The sequence below is a fragment of the Ochotona princeps genome, chromosome 13, assembly GCF_030435755.1.
Source record: "Ochotona princeps isolate mOchPri1 chromosome 13, mOchPri1.hap1, whole genome shotgun sequence".
In the NCBI taxonomy this organism is placed as follows: domain Eukaryota; kingdom Metazoa; phylum Chordata; class Mammalia; order Lagomorpha; family Ochotonidae; genus Ochotona; species Ochotona princeps.
In genome coordinates, this window is record NC_080844.1 from 49,838,444 (window position 1) to 49,860,097 (window position 21,654).

At 41.1% G+C, this 21,654-nt stretch overlaps 1 protein-coding gene across 2 annotated transcripts in view; it reads left to right on the plus strand.

Moving 5' to 3' along the window:
- Positions 1-21,654, plus strand: part of SORCS3 (sortilin related VPS10 domain containing receptor 3) — a 567,293-nt gene that overhangs the window by 486,792 nt on the left and 58,847 nt on the right. For both annotated transcript variants that reach the window (XM_004580224.4, XM_058671671.1), the window contains one exon: positions 8,821-8,928. In XM_004580224.4, the coding sequence (XP_004580281.3) occupies positions 8,821-8,928 (108 nt within the window). The remainder of the gene's footprint in view (positions 1-8,820; positions 8,929-21,654) is intronic.

The following is a 21,654-nucleotide window of genomic DNA, read 5'->3' on the forward strand; positions in this document are numbered from 1 at the left end:
AAAGCTTTAGGCTGTCCTTGACTGCCTTCCCAGGCCACAAGCAGGGAGCTGGATGGGAAGCGGGGCCGCCTGGATTAGAACTGGCACACAGATGGGATCCCAGCGCATTCAAGGAGAGGACATTAACCACGAGGCTAGTAGGCCAGGCCCTGTTTATTATATTTTAAATACTGATTTAATACTTAATAGTATCAGAAGACAAATCATTTTGTGTTTATTTTTTTTAAATGTATTTATCTTAGTTACAGAGTCTTATTTATTTTAGTTGCACAGATGTGTGCATACACACACACATAGACACACAACCTTCTCAATATCCATAACAACTTGAATGGGCCAGATAAACTCAGGATTTTGGGATTCCATCCAGGTGTCTCATATGTGTAGCAGTGGCCTAAGCACTTTGTCTTCTGCTGCTTTCCCCCAGTATTAGCAGGAAGGTGGATCTGAAGTGGAGCAACTAGGACTGGAACCAGAGCTCATACTGGGATGTGACCATTTCAGGCAGCACTCTAACCCATTGCACCCCAGTGCTGGCCCTGCAATCACTTGATATTAATGATAGTAAGCATGCATTTAGAGACTGCTGCATTCCAGGTACTATTCCAAACAATGTACATGAACTATTTAACTTCATTCTTGAGCCAACCCTGTGTGGGTAGTTTACTTGTTTAAGACTATGCACAGCTAATACCTGGCATTGTAAAGTTTGGTCTCTGGTGTGGATGTTCTTCTCTTCTGACTGCTAATTTTCCAGCCACAGTAACAGGCACACAGAGGCTGTGACATGGTCTCTGCCCTCTATCAAAATAAGGAATTAAAGCAACCATTTATAACCAGAGATAAAAACACTGTCTGCTAAAGGACTCGGACTGCGTGTGTTAATACTGAGGTTGAGTGCAATCCTGCCTGTTAAGGGGGCCTTGCTGTAGTAGGTGGCTTGGAGACTAATGCATGATGGGGAGTTGCTGGGAGTTGCTGGTAGGGGGAGATGGGACGTGGAGACAAATTAAATCCTACAATTTAGGAAAATTGAGATTGTTCAGAAGACTATATTTGATTGGAGTCAAGGACATAAAAAGAGATGGATAGGGTTCAGAAAAAGTTAAAGGGCAGTTGAAGAGGAAAATTTGAGTCAATAGGAAATTTACTCCATTATGCAGAAACATCTCTGTCCACGAAAACATGGTTTTTTTTCTATTGAGTACTGAGTAGTCTTGTTCTTTCTAAGAGACAGCTTGTTTATAACTAAGAAGAATGTTTCTTAACCCTTGTCACTGCATTCTGAGACCCTCCATTTAAATCCCAACAAAAGAATTGATCAGTGTCCGGTAGGCACAAATAGCTGAGCAGGCTTCTACCTGTGAAGTCCTAAGAGAAGAGGTTAGCAACATCACCTTGCACTTGACCAGCTCCCTTTTGATTTTTCATTATGCATGTGGTAAAGACCCAGCCCTTACTCAGTTGTTGAGTTGCAAACAAATTTCCTTTTTGCTGAAGAAAGGGAGAATTCATTTCTTTTCTTATTGCTCGCTCTTGTGCCAGAAGAGGAGAATGTATTTGATGTGGAAGGAGTACATGGAACAGAGGGGTAGAGAGGAGTTTGGCTCTGGTGAGTCTTCAGTGATCATCCAGTTTAACTCCAGTAGTTTCTGTTCAGAGCCTTCTCTGTTACAAAACTAACACTTCTCTAGGAAGATAAGAAGAAAGCCATCGAGGTTGGGAAAAGTTTCTGTCCACTTAGAGAACTGTAACTAGGATCAAACTCATCAATACGAGGCTTCAGTTTTCCATTCTTCATGTAATTAATCTTTTCTTTGTTACAATTGTAGAACTCAGAAAAAAAACTCGTGGTGTTCCGATTGAATTTCTTATTTCAATAATCATGTTACCTTCTATTTATCTACTCTAATTTACGAAGCAGTAAAAATGATTTTTCAAAGTAAGCTTAGGAGAGATCATTTTCTTTGCTGCTGGTACCATTGTCGTCCTAATGTTAATACTATGGCAAGTGCTGGAAAAGCTTCTCAGAATTTGGGCAAGAATAAAATTTTTGTTTACTTGACTATCTGTCACTACTATTCTTTAAAATAATCCATTCATATGGTTAAAAATCAGCTATTGAGTTGAATGTTAAAAAATCAAAATAATTATTTTATAAGGGCCTGACATATTAGTGACCCTATCATTATCATCAAGGTTTTCTTATGAAATAAATGCCTGATTTTTGCTTCCTTCTCATGAGATGCAAGCTTCAAAAAATCTAAACACCATTTATTTTTCCCCTGTGGTTTCTAATTAAGTCACAGCCTTCTTAGTAAAATTGTAGCTCACTACAAGTGGAAGAAAGGTTAAATATTCAGTTCTTTGTTATTTTCTTTTGTATACTTCAGGCTCATGTTTTGTATACAGATGTAGAGTATACATATTTGTGTAGGAAAATGGCACAAGCCTTTTCTCTTTTTCACAAGCATATTAGTAGCTCTTAGACTTAAATGATAGCTACAATGCCTTGCACAGAAAATAGGAATCATAATTGAAAAGCTGGGTAAACTTTAGCTCGGCTAACAAAGCACGCTGTTTCCTACAAATTGAAATAATAGGTAGCTAGATAGGCATGAAGACAATACAGCATACAAATGAACTCATCTATTTGTGACCATGTACTTTTGATGCACAGAGATTAGATGCTAAATGCTCTTGCACTAAAACCTCCCTTCAGTATTCTCAGTGCACCTTAAAGCATCAGAGTGAGATGAACACTGAATACCACACCCTGATGAAAACTCAACATGGAGTGCTTAAATGGCAAGAAAGCTGGGGTGTGACCATTCACTTAGCTGTGACAAGCTGTCTGTGTCTGTTTTCAATGGAATGGTCTTGGAAACAGAAAGCATCAGCTGACATTTGGGGATTCTTTTTTCTATAAGTGCTTGCAGGCACTAGCATTTTATTCAGAGCAAGATTCCCATGAATCAAACCAGTGCTTTCCTCTGAGATGTAGAAGGGTAGATGCTACATGGTTTCTGGGTGGCTCAAATGCTACCACCTCGTGTGTTTGGTATAAAGTGAAAGGGAAGAACATTGGTTGGCCATGACCACTATTAGCTCTCTATTTCTGTACTAGAGGTTCCAAGGAGGGCTTTGAATGTCATTGCAAGATATTACTTCTTTTGGTTCTTCTCATCTTCATATCACACTCTGAAAAATACAAAGTAAAAAAGATCCTTGACCTCATATAGATTGGGTGTTACACTCCCTGGATACTTTTGTGACATCCCAACAAATCACAGTACTTTATCAGAGTACTACAACATAAACCTGCTTGCAAGTATACATTACTGGGGGTATCTGTGCTGTATAATGGCTTTTGATTATTTTCAAGTGTAGCGATATTGAATCTACTTTCAATTTCTGTTCATTGACCCACATTCTGGTTTCCTATTCATTTTTGTTCTAACCTTCCTACATTCTTAGAAATGATGAAATAGGCAACTCAACACAGATTTTACCCATTTCTCCATTTATCCTGTAGATTTACATGGAGCTTAGACTGTTTATCCAGGATTAGTTTAGAGGTTGGGGTACTACTGAGTAAGGCTGTGGACTGGGGAGCTTAGGCTGTTGTGTACAAACATTGGTATATTTTCTTTAAAAGAGTCACAAGAGTGAAATTATTTTCTCCTTCATTATGTCTGTATTTTAAAAATCAGTCTATGTGTCTTACCACTTTCCCTTTAATTTCACTCATGGACATGATGCATGTTGATATTCAAGAAATAGTTCTTTTATTTAACATTTGGAAACTTTCTCATTAAAAAGGGATACTGATAATTCAATCCTTCATTCTTCATTTCTCTAAGCTGCATACATAGCCTGTCTCTTGGAATTTTTTTTAATCATATTTGTGGCAGGGTCCCAAATACTTTGGTTATCTTGTGCTGCTTTCCCAGAGGCATTAGCAGGAAGCTGGATCAGAAACAAGGAGGCTGGGACTCTGACCTGCAATCTGACACGCACACCCGTGTCCAAAGCGCCAGCTACACCATTGCACCACAATGTCAGTCCCACAACTTGTTCTTTATCTTTCATCACATTGTTAACTTTTATGTAGTATTCGGAACTAAACATAAAGTTTAGGATCTGTTAAAGTGATCATTTTATGTTGTATGCATATAATCTCTGGGAGTATATACTCGCAGGGGTTTGATTATGCTTCATGATAGTATCATTACTAGAACATACTGAACTTACAATGGACGAGACTGAAGTTTTGTTTTGGCTTGGATTTGTATTAGAACTTTTTTCTTCAACTGTGGTTTTTAAAATTCTATTTAATGTTTCGCTTTTAAGTAGATCCTGCCTTAAAGTGATTTCTAAGTCTATATCTTTAATTATAGCTAGAAATCTAGATCCACATATGCAGATGTTTTCTTCCAGTGCCATAATATGGAAGTCCAAAGTGAATCTAAAATCTTCATATGGACTGAAACAGTGGAAAGTTTTGCTTTCTACTTTCCTACCCACTTCCCTCTCTTAATTGCTTAGTTCCTGATGCCTCACTCTTTATCATAGTTTCCATGATTTTTTTTTTGGTGTTGTATAACCTATATAGTGATGCTTTAGAAAGTTCATGGAAAATGGATTCATAAAGTTCAATTTATTTTTGTTCTAAAAACCCTCAAATCTACTCATACAAGGATACCTGAAAACTATGAAAATTGCATGCTATGATAAAAACTGTGCATGGATTTTGAAGCTTTTGCACAAAAATACATTTATCTGTAATACTATTTCTGTGAAATTTAAATTCCTTCATATCTTGCATCACCAAATCCTGTTGATATCACCTAGACAATATCCTAAACCTTTCATGTCTTTTTCCCCATCTCTATAACCTCTCTCTAAACCCCATCTCCTATTTGATCTCATGATGATGGTTCCATGCTGCCCTCCTCAAACTCATCACCTTGTATCCACTTTGGGCATTGAAACCCCACTTGCCATAAAGACGTGTAAGTTATCCTTTGAAGTTTAGATGAAGTTATAGCTCTCATTTGTTAGAAACAATGCCCTTCATGAGCTGCCTTCTGATTTATTCTCCAATCCCATCTCCTCTGTTAATTACTGAGCTATAATCATTGGCCATCTTCCTTCTCTTTCTGGAGCACAGCTGCCTTTCACATCAGCTCTTTCCTCTGTAGAAGCCATCCCCTAGACTTGTACAAACGTCACCTCTTTGGAGAAGGCTTTCTTCAATGACTAATCCAAAGCAGTTATTTGATCGATAGTAAATTACTCCTATTTTTGTGTCACTTTATTTGCATGCTTTTCCTTTCATCGGAGTGTATTATAAGTTCCACTGATGTTTATTCACCTGTCTTGTTTCCCTGAAACTGAGGCCACTGCTTTCCCAAGCCCATCATGATGTCAGTAACTACTTGACAAATGAATTTGATTTGATTTGATTTTGATTGTATATTGCCACAATTTGCAGAGCAGTTGGCATTTCATTCCTGTCTCCTTGAATAATGACAGTGTTACTGATTTCAGTTTCACCTATAAACCTAATAAGGAATTCTGAATCCTTCTGTCTTTGCCAATAATGAGCTATTGATCTGAGCAGTAGCATGTGGATCCCTTAGGGATGTCATTCAGTGTGGTTACCTCAGGCCACTTTAAAAGAACTAGTCATCAAAAAAGAATTGCTCTGAAGTCAGCATTGTGACATGGTGGGTTAGGCAAGAGTTGCCTAGGACCATGGCCTCCACCATCAGCAGGGATTTGAGTTTCAACAAGTTCACTTCTGATCCATCTCTCTACTAATGCATCTGAGAAAACAGTGTATGGTACCCCGTGTGTTTGGGCCCTTGTCACCCACATGGGAGACCAGAGTGGAGTTTCAGGCTCTTGCCTTTGCCTGGCCCAGTCCTGGATGCTGAACCCATTTGGGAATAAATCAGTGGATGAACGATCTCTCCCTCACTCTCTGTAATTCTGCTCTTAAGTCAATCAGTCAATCAATATGTCTTTAAAGAAAGAATTACTCTTACAAATGACAATTTCTGAAAATAAAGTTTCCTAATATTGTAATTTCTTTTTGGAGTTGCTTCAAGGAGTTTGGCGTTTTTCTTTTTTCTTGTTTATCTGTACTTAATAACTGTCTTAACCTGTAGGTGTCAAGTGTTAGACATTATTGGTGTCAGAAACTCACACTAGTGGCACAGTCCTGGGTTTCTGAGTGACATCTTTCCTATCAAAGAGAGCCACTCAGGACTCGTCCATTGGCCTGGCTCTGGAGACATGAGCAGTGCTTTTGATTATGTCTGTCATCCTTGGACTTGAGTTGTTGTACAGGGGCCTTGCCTATCTAGACATTGGGTTTTCTCTTTTTTTCTTTCAAGAGACAGAGCTTTTCCATCTGCTGGTTGACTCCTCAAATGGCCACAATGGCCAAGCGATGTCACGCCTAAGCCAGAAACAAGGAACTCAATCCAGGTCTCCCAGCGGTGACAGGGGTCTAAGTATATGAACCATCTTTGGCTACTTTCTTAAGCACGTAAGCAGGGAGCTGGATCAAAAGTGGTACAGCCAGGACTGAAAAGGTTTCTTGAAATCACTGTGGTGGCTTAACTCACTGGGCAACAACACTGGTCCCTGTTTTCTCACCCTAGTCATATGCTGATCCCATTTTCCCTCTATCCTGTGAGTCTCTGCCTCCTGTGTGAAACAACTTCATAATGCCGGCAGCTGCTCTTCTAGAACTGGGCTTGGCTTTACTTTGGAGTTTCTGCTTATTACTGGAAGGTTGGAAATGTTCCCTGTGTCTGCTCTATGGTGTCTGGTCTTCCCTTTAGGCAGTAGGGGTGACTATCAAGTGCCCTGCTGATAATGACAGTGACAGGAAAGCTCCTTTTCCGCACAATGCAGGTGGTACTCACTATAATTTGCTGATGAAGCTCATAGCTGACTTATATTAATGAGATTTGGAGATGACACGGAGCAAGATCTTCAACTCACTTTAGCTTGTGTCTATCCAGGCATTCACCCGTTTGTCTAGTGACACACATGCACATCGTACATTAATGCTTCCTTATTTGTTGGGTGTGGCAGAGTTGACCTGTTACCAGTCATGGTGTGCTCTGAAAATGTGATAGTTATTTTAGGAAGATAAGGGTGACATGAAGGAAAGGAAAACTATTCCCAGTTGTGTTTTGCTTTCACTCTTGAAATGAAAAATCTTTTGTACAAATATCAATTCATGTATGCCCAACTAATTTAGCTTTTAGCCTACCAAAAGACTAAAACAACCGGATGCTTAGACAATAAAAGCTTTTTTGGTAGCTACTTGTCATTTGGACATGGCTCTAAATACATCATACCTACAAAATTGTTATCTGAGGGAACGGTTAACTAGGTAAAGAGACTGATATTTTTATCATTGTTTTTAACCTGTGTATTGAGAAAGAGGGGATTAGGAAGGCAGGATAACAAACAGAGACATAGAGACGAATAAGTGAGCAACAATGCAGATTGGCTAATTACAGGCAGCTCACACAGGCAAGCTTATAGTTGCCAATATGAATCATGGTTGAAAGCATCATTGGATTAAGTGAAGATTCTTCATTATTTTGTACTTTTTTCGTCCTTTTTTATTGAGCATTGTGTACTGCCAATCATGTGCCAAGTATTTGCTAAGGATTGGGGAAATAAATGTAAATGGTATGAATGTTAGGCTCTAGAAGTTCAGCTTCGTGTTAGAGCAACCTTACATTCATAAGAAAAAGTTATCATTTTCCAATAAAGGGTTGTATAGGGTGTGAAGGAGTCATTCCAAGAATAAAGCATATTTTTTCCCTAAACCGTTAGAGTTTGTCATGTTGAATTAAGGTATTCAAGATTATTTAAGAAGTCATTAGTCAGAACTATGATAGGAAAATGCCTAGATATGGCAGGAATCTGTAAAAGGGATTTCTAATCCTAAACCATGAAGATACAGCAGAATTAAGAATCACCCAGGAAAAGGATCATAGAGTAGGAGAAATCTAAAGTTGATTTAGGGCAAAGGAGAACTCAGAAAAAACTTGTGAGGATTTAGAGTTTGGACTATTGCCTTTCTAAATCAAGGGGCTCACAGCTACCTGGTTATCTCAAGAAAAGGAAGAAAGCAGGCACTCAGATTTGCTCAAATCACCTACGCTGTAAGCATTTATTGTAAGAGTTACAGCTTCTGTAACCGCAAGGGACCAGGCCTTCCTCTTACCTGTGGACAAAAGGTGGAACAGTGCTGTTCAGAATGTCTCACACACCCCATCGTCATCCCTAAGGGCCTCTTAAAGTGGAAGTAGCAAGGGGAAATTATCCCAACATCCATTCTGAACAAATAGGAAATTGCTTTTTCTGAGGCTTGATCTGAAAGAGACAAACATAGCCCTGTGCACAGGGCACACCCTGCAGTACTCAATTTGGCTGCATCAAAAACTCCAATGGCCGCATTGATTGTGCTGTAAATTGGATCTCAGGTTCCATTCTGAGCACTTGAAACCTGATACTCTACCTTCTAAGCCCTCCTTCTTAGGTTGTTGATTCTGATATGTTGAAATGTCTCTGCAGCTCTGGTGCTGCCTCTGCCTGTACCAGGAAATGCCGTTTGGATCAGATCTCGTAATAATATGGAGAGATGGTAGAGATCAATGCTTATTGATATTCCAAACTGCCAGAGAGGAAGATACAGAAGAGAAATTAATAACCTAAAAAGTGGTTGCAAAACTGTGGCTTTATTTTTCAGCTGTCTCTTCCATGTATTTGCTTCCAACCCAGGGTGAGTTTTGATGAAGGCCACTCGTGGGACAAGTATGCTTTCACCTCGGTTCCTCTCTTTGTCGACGGGGCGCTGGTGGAAGCAGGAATGGAAACCCACATCATGACGTGAGTACTTCCCCGGATGTGCTAGAGAAAAGACCAGAGGCCTGTGGTCTACATCACTGAGGTCTCAGATTCCCACGCCACACAACCCAGGAATTCTATACTGGATCATTTCTTTGAGTCAAAATGCCCTTAATCTAGAAATTGCAAATGTTTATGCTTGTACCCCCAAGTCAAAAGCCCTTGGCAGATTAGAGATGGTAGACTCCTAACTGAACACTAAAGGTTTCTAATGGAATTAACAATGTCATAGTAAATTACTGTTTATCTCAAATCCAGAGAATTTGAGAGCTTCAGGCTTTAGATGTGTTTTTCTCTCTTTCCACGCCAGAGCAGTAAGAGGAAAGGGGATGGGATACATGGAAAAAACAGCTAAGACGTGCATACTATAGGAAATGTTTTAATAGGAGATGGTAGGTTCAGTCTCTCTCTCTCTCTCTTCTCTCTTCTCACTCTCCTCTCTCTCAAACATGCATTCTATAGGAAATGTTTTAATAGGGACTTGTGGGTTCAGTCTCTATTCTCATTCTCTCTGCTTCTTCCACCCTCCCTCCCTCCCTTTTCACACACATATGCATATACTCTCCCACAGTGGTGTTGCACTTCAGATTAAGATACTATGAAAAATTTTCCACACTTCTTTACAATGAGTTTAGATTGATACAGATCTTGAGGTTGTCAAAAATCTTGAAGTACTCTCTGAAAAGGAAAAAATAACATGAGGCTATTTCTAGAAAACATTTCAACTTTTGATCTCTTAACACATGTGTCTGCATGTGCACATGGGATGGGGTAATGGTAGCCCTGTGAACCCATAAACCAACCCCTCCCTTCTCAATTGACAGGAACACCTTGGCCTGTAAGTCTTCCCTGGAGTGACAGGACTCCATTGGGCAAGATTAAGGAGTATTTGCACACTGTGGGATTGTCAGAATTGCTCATGGCATGTCTTATTGGCTCAGGATAAGGACAGGATCTGTTTGTTCTAAGGGACACTGCTCTTCCTTCAACTTTTGTGCTAATTGATTTCTTGACATTTTGAACAAGCCCTTTCCAAATCCACAATGATGGACTTTGAAGAGAGTCCGACCGTTGGGAAAATGTCTACTTCTATGCTTTCCCTTTTCACAGAATGATCAGTTGCAGACAATCCTCTGCAGTTGTACCTATGGACTTTTGGTTGAACTGTTGATCTTGCTGCAGACTGAACTGCTTCACCACAGTCCTGCCCCCTCTTCTGTCTCACAGCCACAGAACTGACTGACCATTCTTCCTCCTGTTCAGAATGACAAAAAGAACCCCCTGCTATAAGGAGAAAAGTTGAGGGTGAAGAGAGAAGCCAATCCTATTGCAGAGCTGGGCACCTAGACTTGCAAAATGGCTCGCTACAGTCCTGAGACTGTGAAAGGCTGTTAGGAACTAGCCATTCTGGACTTTCTTCATTTGTCAAGCTATAGCTTCTTCCTTCTAGAATGCTTTAATTCTAAGTTCTTTCCTTTTTAAGAAGCACAGCAGAAATGCTGTAAAAATGGGCCTCCTAGGGCCTTGTCAATAGGATTTCTACAAAGCTCTAAGATTCCCTGTGTCCTTGCTAATGCAACAGGTTCCTTACAGAAAATGTGGGAGGCTCTATTGAATAAATGTCTTTAAAATCACTTGGGACAAGTGCTGAAATTCCTTTCATTCCCCATAATTCTTCCAAATTGCTAGTGGATTCTTTCTTATCCCAAGGAGGCTGGTAGACTGTGGTTTTTAAAAAATGCATATTGTTTGATTTGAAAGGCAGAGACTGAGTTTTAGAGATAGTCCATGCACTGCCTTACACCTCAAATTCTACAACAGTTAGGACTGGGTCACACCCAAGTCAGCACTCAGCATTCTAGCCACACTTCCCATGGAGGGGACAGGAAACACTCATCTGCTGCCTCTCAGGGAATACCTCAGCAGGAAGCCGGGTCTGATGCAGTGCAGCCAGGACTAGGACTAGGCTGTGCAATATAGGACATGGGAGTCCTGGCTGGTGACTTAACTGCTCTGCCAAATACCCACCCCTGACTTAAGCATCTCCATTATGTACGGCAAGACAGCAAGCCCAAAAATAAGAACTATAAGCTACCAAAGGAATATATGACATTGGTAACTGATGTGTTATGTAAAAACTTGTGTTATAGCTGTATTTCCTAAGTTCTGTCTTCAAATGACAGCCAGGATTTCCTTTAAAATTTGTTGTTCGATAAAGTAATAATTTAAATTCTGCCCAGCAACTTCTTCAGCCTTTTAAAATATGCCCCAAGCTATCAGATCATTTTGTTAATTAAGGATTAACCACATATTAGCAAATTCAGGGGCACACACCATACCCATCTTATAACCTGATTTATCCCACATCTCTACAGGCAGCCTGTTTAATCTACTGAAAGCTTCAGCCTGGCATTACTTTGAACAATACCATATGTGTATCAGTCTCTGTGTAACCAGGTATTCTCTAGCAAATTTAAGGCTGCCGTTTATTTGCTGTGTTCATCTACTCTTAAATGGTTATAATTTTTTCTCTGCCTCAGGTGGAGTTTAGCTGATCACGTGGACTTGAGTGAGCCTGACCTCAGGGCCAAACCATTTATAGAAAAGATGAGATAGCGCCCACTGACTCCACAAGGGCTCCGCAGTTTCCCTATCTCTTCTCTCTTCTCATCAGATCTTCCAAAGAACAGAGCATACTGAGTTTCTCATAGGGGTCTGTGGGAAAAGGAAGTTTTGTCTTAAAATGAAAGTAAAGTGACTCTAGGAAGCATTTATGAGAACAAATATCAATGATTCAGGTTACCTTAAGTTTTTATTAAAGTTGGGGCCTGTCTTGCGGGAAAACAGCATGGGGTTTGTGAAAAGTTGCATAGACAGTAAAAGGGAAAACCCAAAAAGGCTGCCAGGGTGTGATTTCTGCCTCTATCCAAGGTTTGAAAAGATGACTTTGAAGCCAAGTGGCCTACCAGGACTAACCAATGTTTGTCCCTATTAGAATGGTAATGGCAACAATTGTAGCAAGAGTTCAAATATTTACATATTACCTAGGAAATACAGAAGGAAGGGGAGTTCATTGAAGAGCAAGAATGTGTAGTCTTGGCATGGGTCTGAAAATTTAGTAATGAGGTATGCTGCTGGAATTCTAGACATTACCTTTCATTCTGACTCTTCAGCTTGGCTACCATCAGCAGGAAAGAGAGACTGCATTAAGGTTCTACTACCCTATCTTGATCCCTTGACTTCTTTTAACAGGTCATCCAATTAAACATATGTGATAAGCTTCTCTGTATCAGGCACTGTTAAATCTTTGTGGTGTCATAAAAGTAAACAGAATTCGTTCCATTGAAATAGCTTTCAGGAGAGCTGGGTGGGGGTTGGTGAGGATATCGAGGAACTCCAATCAAATAGCCGGAGGAGAAAAGCAGGGAAGTGAAGTCTTCACACCTGCAGTAGGTGACAATTGAGTTGAACTGGAAGTTTGAATAGCAGTTCACCAGTGGAAAAACAACTCGCAAGCAGCATCATGTAAGTTCCAAGAAAGAAGCAGATTTTTGGCTGTTACATTCACTAATGCAAACTCAGTTCCTGAAGGGGGAGTTGATGCGATGGAGGAAGGAAACAATTAGCTGTTGAATGAAGAGTGAATCCAAGGCAAAGGAGAAAACACAAAGCCTGGCAAGAGGTGCCCACACACACGGCTGGGTGTGATGGTGATGCTAGAAAGAATGTCAGGATGCTTAGGAATTTGGTCTGTTTGATGTTTGACATCAAATCATTGAAGGTTTTCCATTGTCATTGGCATAGACTTGAAACCCATTGAATGACTCACAAGTGTCTATACTGACCACCTGTCTCAGGCCTGGATGCTGACTCCCACCATCTGACCACCCTTCTCCGTTACAATGGTTCTGCCCACGCCCAGCATCTTAACCTCCGTGTTCCATCCCCATTTTCAAGAAACAAACTTGTAAGTCATCTTCAGGTCTCAGCCCAAGGATCAGCTCTTAGAACCAGCCTTCTTGCAGGTAACCTGTTAGATTGGATTCATGAACTTCTTACTGCCTCAGCCCTGTAGAGTTTTCCTAGACAACCTTTTAGATAATAAGCATTCATGGAAATGACACTCATTATTTAAAACCAATTTCCTCCATGCTCATGAAGACAGGCGATAGATACACACACATGCTTGCACACATACATACAAAAAATTAGGGAGGGTCTTGGTGTATCTTCTTTGCTACATATCTACCGGGACCGTGCTAACATGGAGGATTTAATGCTATATAAGTGTTAGAATGAATTGTTGGATGTTTGATTAAGTGAACGAATGAATTTCAAGACTCTTAGCTGTGTTATGATTGTTATGCTTTCTTTGCTCTCCTGACTCCTGATTCCAGCATTTTAGTGAGTTCATAATGGATCCCCAGAGACTCTGAAGTGCAGTTATCAGAATCCAGGAGGTTGGGGAGTTGGGGGATAATGGGAGTAGGCTATGTTTCCATGCACAGATCTTCATGCACTATGTACACAGCACAGGGCAGAACAGCCTCTGGGCAAGAAAATGCAGCCAGACAGTGAGTGCCTCCTGGGAGTGCTTTATGATTTCCTCCTCCCAGGGAATCAGCCCGGCCTCACGCTGCAGCTCTGAGTGGGTGTGTGTGTCACACATGAGCGCGAGCACACCTGGGACAAAGAGATCCTAGCTTGGAGACCAGAGATTTGCTTACTTTTATTGCTCTTTTTTCTTCTGTCTTTTCAAATGTTATTATTTCAGCATCTCCCTGGTAACCTTGACAGAAGCTATCTAGTGTAGCCCAATTCAGAATGAAATGTGACTCTTATTATTACTTAAGGCTGGGGACAGGACTGGGTGATTGACAAGCTGATGGTCCTATGCAGTCTTAACCCATGGCTTTGCTGCTGATGAGATGCCTGTAGCTATTAGAGCACTGGGACTTTTTGGTTCACTGTTTCTTAAAAGGTTCTTTACCCCCAGAATAGCACTGTAAGAAAAGCGTCTCTCCCTCTGTTTAATTGGCTTGCTTCAAATGTATAATCAAATGGGAAACCTTGATTTTCTTTATCTTCAATTCTACATCAGAAATTATTTTCTAGTAAGAAATATTGGGACCAATCGACCGTGATTTAGCGGATCTTTTACAAGAGCTTGGGAGACCCTAACAACATCCCAAGTGACAAAAAGGAAAATCCCAGAGTGGGGAGGCTCAGCTTTTTCTGAAGCAAACAAATACTCCTTACTAAGATGAAGCCAGAACAACAACAACAAAAAAAACCTAGGGAGTTTTCAGTCTGATCTGGAAGAATCCAGCAGGGACTTTACAGCCAGTCTGGGTCTATCTGATAATTCCTTTGTCCCCAGGTATCACCCTGAGCACTTATTCAAACTCTCAGCTACTGCGTGGCGTAGATAGATCGATGGCCATTGGGTGGATGGGGGGCACAGAGCGGTGCAGAGAAATTTAGTGTTCAGCTCACCTGTTCAGAAAGAAACAAAATAAGAGCAAGGAATGTGAATTTCAAATTCAGGCTTGAAGCTAAAATTTGAGGGACGGTTCTAGAATTCCCTAAAGTTCATTCAATAAAGACCACCAAGGTATGTGTGGGAAAGAATGGCAGGGTATTAGTTATTCAGTAAGTATTGATGGGTGCCCGCTGTGCTGCCTGAAGCTAAGTCACAGCAGAACCATTCCTACATTTAAAATCATGGTCTTTTTTTTTAAATAAAATATGATAAAGCATGAAAGAATTAGGGAACAATTAAATAGCAAGATGTGCGGCAAATTGTAGTAGCTATTGAATATCAAAGAAGTGATTAAAAACAGTGAATTCAAAGGGCTTTATGCTCCATAGAGAAGATGACAGATCACTGCCAGGTAGGCAGAGCGTGAGTGCCAGAGTGTGCCTGGCCTACAGAGAGGAGAGTGGAGGTGGCAAGAGCTAGAGGTGACTTTAGCAACTTGGCTAAGGCTGCTTGCCTTGCTGACTTGCTTTGCCAATCCGTTTCTAATAGGCAGAATATCCCTGATCCTTTGTTCTATCAACGGAATAGCCAAAGTGAAGGGAGGAAATCATGTGTTGTCTGAAAAAAAGTTTTGGAATCCTGAAGTGTGCAGAGCTTTAAAAATGTGCAGCCCTTCTTTCTGCCTGTGACCACCTGCTTGCAGGGAGTGTGCTTTTAAATACAGCCTTTGCACCTCACAGAGGCCCAGCCTTGAGCTCCAATGTAGTGTTTAGCTTCTAGTAACCAAATCCGACAAAGTCGTTGGAAATGAACCAGCGCTGCTTCCATTGATCTGTTTTTAAATTCTCTCTTGTTTGCTGGAAGAGCCTGATTTGACTTTGCCCAAAGTAAGTCATTCGAGTAATCAGTAAATCCAGTGGCGCTCCAAGCCATCGGCTCTCAGGCTGTCTGCTTGATCCAGAACCCTCAGCTTGTCACCGGGCTTGCCATTAACTCAGAGGACCACTCTTGTTTGTGCTGCAGAACACAAAAGCAGCCTACCTGCCTGCAAGGGTGGGGGGTTGTGGGGGGTGAGGAGGCTTCTAGATGATGCTGGAGTGATCCCCTGGCACCAGCCTAGGGGAAGACTTTTATTTGGATCAGCAGATTACTGGGTGAATTCAGGACATGGCAGGGGGATGGCTGTGTTGGCCATGCAGACAAAGGAGGCATCGGTGTGCTTCCCTGATGCCTCTACTTCATAGGCAGGGCAATTTGTGTTCTTTTATAATTTTCTCGTAAGATTTTATCAGTTGCTTTTCACCCTATTTCAAATTTAAGAACAATTTTTAGCTTGTGAAAATTAATTTGTAGCTTTTGGGCTGCCTAAAATAGGTAGTAGGTCAGATTTAACCCTTGGGTATAATTTGACTATGAATAGGAATGTGTGTGAGACATAATCACTTGGGACCATTTGCTGCTGCCACACAGTTTCGCTTTCCTTCTCCTACTTAGAGATCACTTCCTTCTCCAATTGCTCCCACTTAGAGAATCACAGATGAGTGCTCACACTCTTGGTGAATTGGCTTATGAGTTCCTGAATTTCTAATAAAGCATTTTTGAATTATAATTTCCAAACTAACATGACACAGGTTGCGTGTACACGTTTTTGATGAGTTTGCTTATGGACAAATACCTTCTACCATGGCCACAGTTAAGATTTAAACATATTCATTACTTCTAAGATTTATGTTATGACCTTTTTTGGTTAGAACATTTCCTATGAGATCCATCCTCTTAACATGCTTAACATGTTTTCAACCACATAATATCTTCTTGCTAACAGTAGGCACTTAAATTATACAGGAGATCTCTAGAACTTATTCACCTTATATAACTGGACTTTATACTTGTTGAACTGGTCATTTTCATTCCCTGGCCCCTAAAAATTCCAGTTACTCTCTGATCTGTTCCCCTTTCAGTTACTTTTTTTTTTTTTAACCCTTAGAGTAATAGGCTCAAGGTTCATCAGCGTTGTTACTAATGTGAAGTGTAGCCACATAAAAAGAAGTCATCTCATTTCTTATCCAGTCCCCACATCCAATGTTGAGTTCATTCAGGTGGACCCCCAACAATTTCTCCATTTACTCATTTCCTTTCTTTAAATTGCTTTTTCTTCATTATTTGACTTATAACACACACACACACACACACACACACACACACACACTTTGCCCAAACCTACAATGCCTTGGTTTTACTTTTCTGAAGAGCCAATGTGTGCAAAACCAGACAGCTTTGGCAGGCTTCAGCCCACATACCTGTTATCCAACAATCTGCTAGTAGTGCATGGCAGCTGCCCACTTCCGATGACATGCTGCCTCCTGCCCCACTTCTCACGGGGAGTGCACGTATCTGCCCTACGCTCCGTTACTTCACTTCCATCCTTGTGCATTTAGATTGACCTCTTGACTTTGTGACCCCGAGTTAGATCCTTCACCTACAATGTTACGACTGTATCATTTCTGAACAGTTTCTGTGGAAGTTTGACGATGCAGAGAATGACAAAGAATGACATCACAAGCACCTGTCTACCTGCTGCATGTCATCTGTTTTCAGTGTTAAATGGAATTTACAGGAAGCTGCGGGTGTCGTTGATATGTGCATTCCCATCACCTACCCATTTTCCTCAGTGCTTCCCCAGACTCTCCCACAAGTCTTGAGGCTTTTAATACTTGCATCCGTATCTACAGAGATAGGTGTTGTGTTTTTTGTTCATTTTTAAAATGTAAGCTTTGTATAAGGTACTGTCCTCACATACGCTTATGCCACCCGCTATCCTATAACTTGGGTCACATCTGTCATGTCTAGGCACCCGGAATTCTGCCATGATGTCAATGTGTACCACTTAGTTTTCCATCTTTTATCGGGGACCATTTAGGTGGATTTTAATGCTATACTGTTTCAAAAAGTTATTATTCTGCCTTAGCACATTATCTGGGACATACACAGAAGATATTCTCAGCACTCTTTACCTAGAAGTAGAATTGCTAAGTCATGGTATATTGATTTTCTTACCAATAATGTTAACATTTATCATAATCCAGCATTATTGTACTGTTTTCTGATTATTTTTAAAAGAATTTTAAGAATTCTTTTCAAAAGAATTTATTGATTTATTTGAAAGGTAGAGGAACAGAAAGTAAAAAATGGATAGAATGGGAGCTATCTTGCCTATCCTACCCATCTCATTCCTCAAATGACCACCACAGCTAGATCCGGGATCAACCCAAGCCTGGAGCAGGGAGATCCATGCTGGTCTCCACACATGTGTGGTAGGCACCCAAGTACTTGAGCCATGTGCTGGCTTCCTGGTTGGTACCTTACCAGGAAGGTAGATCAGGAGTAGAATAGCCAGGACTTGAAATACCACTCTGTTGTGAAGCAAAAGCATCACAAGGCACAGATCAACTTGCTGTGTCACAACCCTGGCCTCCTGCATATGAATCATCATTGTAGTTAGGGTTCGTGGTCTTTTTTGGTCTACAGGATTCAGGAGGTTTAAGCCTATTTTTGTTCATCCTCCCCCACAGTGCTGAAGGTAATTGCAACTGTGAGTAACTGTCGCTCCGCAAATAACTTAGTAAGTTACAAATGCTGTTGAACTTGAGTGCAAGCTGTTCAAGAGCAAGTGTTGATTTTGTGGTTTTTCTGATTCTGTTTATTTATTGGTTCAGGATTTGACATAAAGAGAGATGAAAGATGATAGTATCATAATGACACAGAGAAAAAGTGTCACCTCTTCCTTCCGCTCTTAATGGCTTCTTGAATTAACCTCTTTTCTCCTCTTTTCAGTCCCATTTGAATGTCCATTTTCTTCCTGTCTCTCCTTTTGTCCATTTGACTTTCCATCACCATTAGTTCCTGACCTATCTTTTGCAGGTTCACTGACCACATTTACTGGTTCATTATTAGGGACTTTAAATTTCAAACCCATAGAAAGAGCTTAATTAGTTTTGAAAAAAAAATATGGCACTCTGGAGATGAGATTATTTCTTTCCATTCTTTTGTTTTTAAATCAGCCTTCTTTTGACTCTTAAATTCCAATGTTTTCTCATCCTTTTTCGATCATTCTTTTACTCCTCTTCTCTCCCCACATTTATTTTCAAGCCTGTTTAATCTTTCCCTCTTGCCACCATCTCTCTGAACATTGATCCATGTAACTAACACAGACTTTGCTTTCAGCATTCTTGCTGTTGATCCCTTGCCTATTTCTATTAAGATCTAGTGCTTGTCTCGCTTTCATTCAATGAGATTTCTCCTGTAGCTGACCTCCTATATCACTAATCCCATCTACACCCTAATGGGGAAATAATCAGGTGGTGTGGATACAGAGCGATACTCAAGGCTGTGGCCTGGGGTTCTGGAGACTAGCTGCTATGTGCTGGTGACTGGACACTGCTCTTTCTGCCTGGGCCTCCACAGCTTCCTCCTCCTTCCATGGGAGCTTTCAAATCAATAAAACTTTAAAACACACACGTAATCAGATGTGCGTGCCCCTTGGTGATTTAATTTTGGACCAAATGCTCACCCCTGATGTTCAGCTTCTTGATGTTAGTAACGAGTGTGTGAGTGTGTGTGTTTGAGAGATTCAGGTGCAGGGGTGAGAGAGAGAGCGAAAGCGAGAGAGAGAGAGAGAGAGAGAGAGAGAGAGAGAGAGAGAGATTGCCTTTCAGAGTACCTCTAATGTCCAAAGATCCTGACTCCTGCTATGGCTTCAGATTATTGTTTCCTAGTCTGAGAAGGAAAAGCAACGTCAGTGAAGAAAAGGGGCCATGACTTTATTCAAAGCAGTGCTTCCATTGAGACTGCAGATGTACTGTTGCTTTGAATTTTCTATAGTGAGAATGCATCCTTTTCACAATAAGAAAAAAGAAAACCGTTTATCAAAACATACGCATACCAAGATCGTCCCTCAGATAATGGGAAGAAAGAGCTGCCTGTCAGTTTGTGCTGGTGAGTGTGTGGGTCACACTTACTCCACCTTTTAGCTTGTCATCTATAGAAGGGAGAATCTTCACTACCCACCCTCACTTCCCCATGCTGACCAATGACCTGAGTGAACTAATGCTGCATTATCTCAAGGAAACTTATACTGGGAACCACAAAGTGGTAAGATTGGAAAATAGACCAATCCTACTCATAAAATCAAAAATCAGGAAATTGCTGGATATTGGCTTCTGTTGAAGCAGTGTTCTAAATAATTTCTTCAAGGTCGTGTGGTTAATTTATGCTGCATTTGTAAGTTATTGTGTGTTTTAAAAATTAATGAAAGATTTAATTATAGTAGGGTTGCCTGTGACCTTTTGTGAAATGACTTCATCATGAATCTGCAGGCATTTCAGAACTATTTTTCCAGGTTTCTAATAATTGGTTCTCACATTAACACCATCCAGCCAGTGAAAGGAGTCGAGGCTGGGTAAAAGAATTGAGTTGGGATTTGTGGTTTCCTAGCAATGGACAGAGGTGGCAGAGGAGACCGTGTGTGAGTCACTGGGATCCAGAGCAGGTTTAACTGTTGATTTAGAGGAATGAGAAATGAATCCAAAGTGTCAATATAGAGAAATTGCATGTAGCCAGGCTGGGTCATTGCAGAACAGTTTCTTTGGGGCATATGTATCTGCATTGTAAATCTGCATGCATTTCCCTGAACCCTTGGGAGAATTTCTCTTCTTTCCTATAATCACAGAGATTCTCTTTGAAATTGTTCAGTTGGTTTTAAAATGTTTATTTGAAAGGCTGGTTTACTCCAGCCTTTAACAGCCAGGGCTGGGACATGCTGAAGCAACGGGTTGGAAACCCTAAGAGGGTCTCCCATATGTTAAGCAGGAACTCAAGTACTTGAGTCATGCCTGCTGTCCCCCCAGGGAGTGCCTAAGCAGGAAGTTAGAACCTTAAGCACAGCTCAGCTGGGATTTGAACCCAGGCATGTGGACGTCCTGGAGCAGAGGCCCACGTGTGTTGTGTTTTACTTGTCGATTCAGAAAGAGTGCCTAGCCTCCAGATGATGGTCACCCTTCTCTACCAAATTAGACTCCATCATCCTGCTGCGTCTCGCTTGCAACCACATTAGGGGCTCAATGGGAACAGCAGCTTTGCCTGTGTAAGGAGAAGGCTCACCTGACTGGAGCCCAGGGTGCGCCCTAGCTATGGTGTGTTTCTGATAGAGCAGGGTGAAGTCATATCTGGCAGCACAGTGTGGGCTGACCTGAAAGCTGAGTGAGCCCTCCGTGAAAAGCTGCCAGAACAGGTGAAAGACTTGGATGTCCAGAGACTTGGGTTCTTGTTCCATTTGCTCTTCCTTATCAGGGGCTTCGTTTGCTCAGCTACGCTACGAGCAGATTTCATTGAAGGATCATTCCTGGAAACCCTTCCAGCAGTAAGACTTTATAATTCTGTTTGTCCCTTTTCATGGTTCAGGGGTTTCCCACTGGAGGTCAAGCCAGGACTGGCGTAGTTCAAGGTCACTCACATAAATCTCTAGATCTTGACAATAGGACTGTAACTGGAGCCATATTTCTCTTTTCTCCCCCCCCCACCAGTTGTGCTTTCAGTTTTATACATGCCATGGTGTTTTAGTCTTTTGTGCAAACAGGTTATTTAGAGCTGGAGGTAAAGGCTCCCTATGCTCATACTTCAGTACAAAATGGTGTAGCCAAACAATTGTTAGTGAGTCATGAAGCACTAAAACAAGAATATGTGCCTCACTGAAAGTACAGTGCTGAGATAATGTTACAACAGTCGCTGAAAATGCCCGAGTCCTGACGCTGTCATTTCCTTGTTACACAACCTTGGTTGATGAGTTGCTTCACTTGCTTCAGTTCGTTTCTGCATCCATGAAGCAGGAGTATTCAATGAAAGGAGATAATCCATGCAACGTGGTTAGCAGACTCAGTGCTCAGTAAATATTAGATTTACTTCCACGGAGCACTTGCAGTTTATAGATACTACAGCAGGGATCACAGGGATATTAAAGCACAAGGAATGTTATCTTACCCCCCCAAATTCTCAGGCATCTGGGGCCCGTGTTTGTGTGGTAGTGGATTAAGTCCACTATATCAGAGTGCCAGTTCTTGTTCCAACTTTGCCACTTCTGATCTGTACCTGGGAAATCAGTAGAAGATGGCTCAGTTGCTGGGGCCCTGTCATCCTGTGGGAGACCTGGCTGGATTTCCAGACTGCAAACT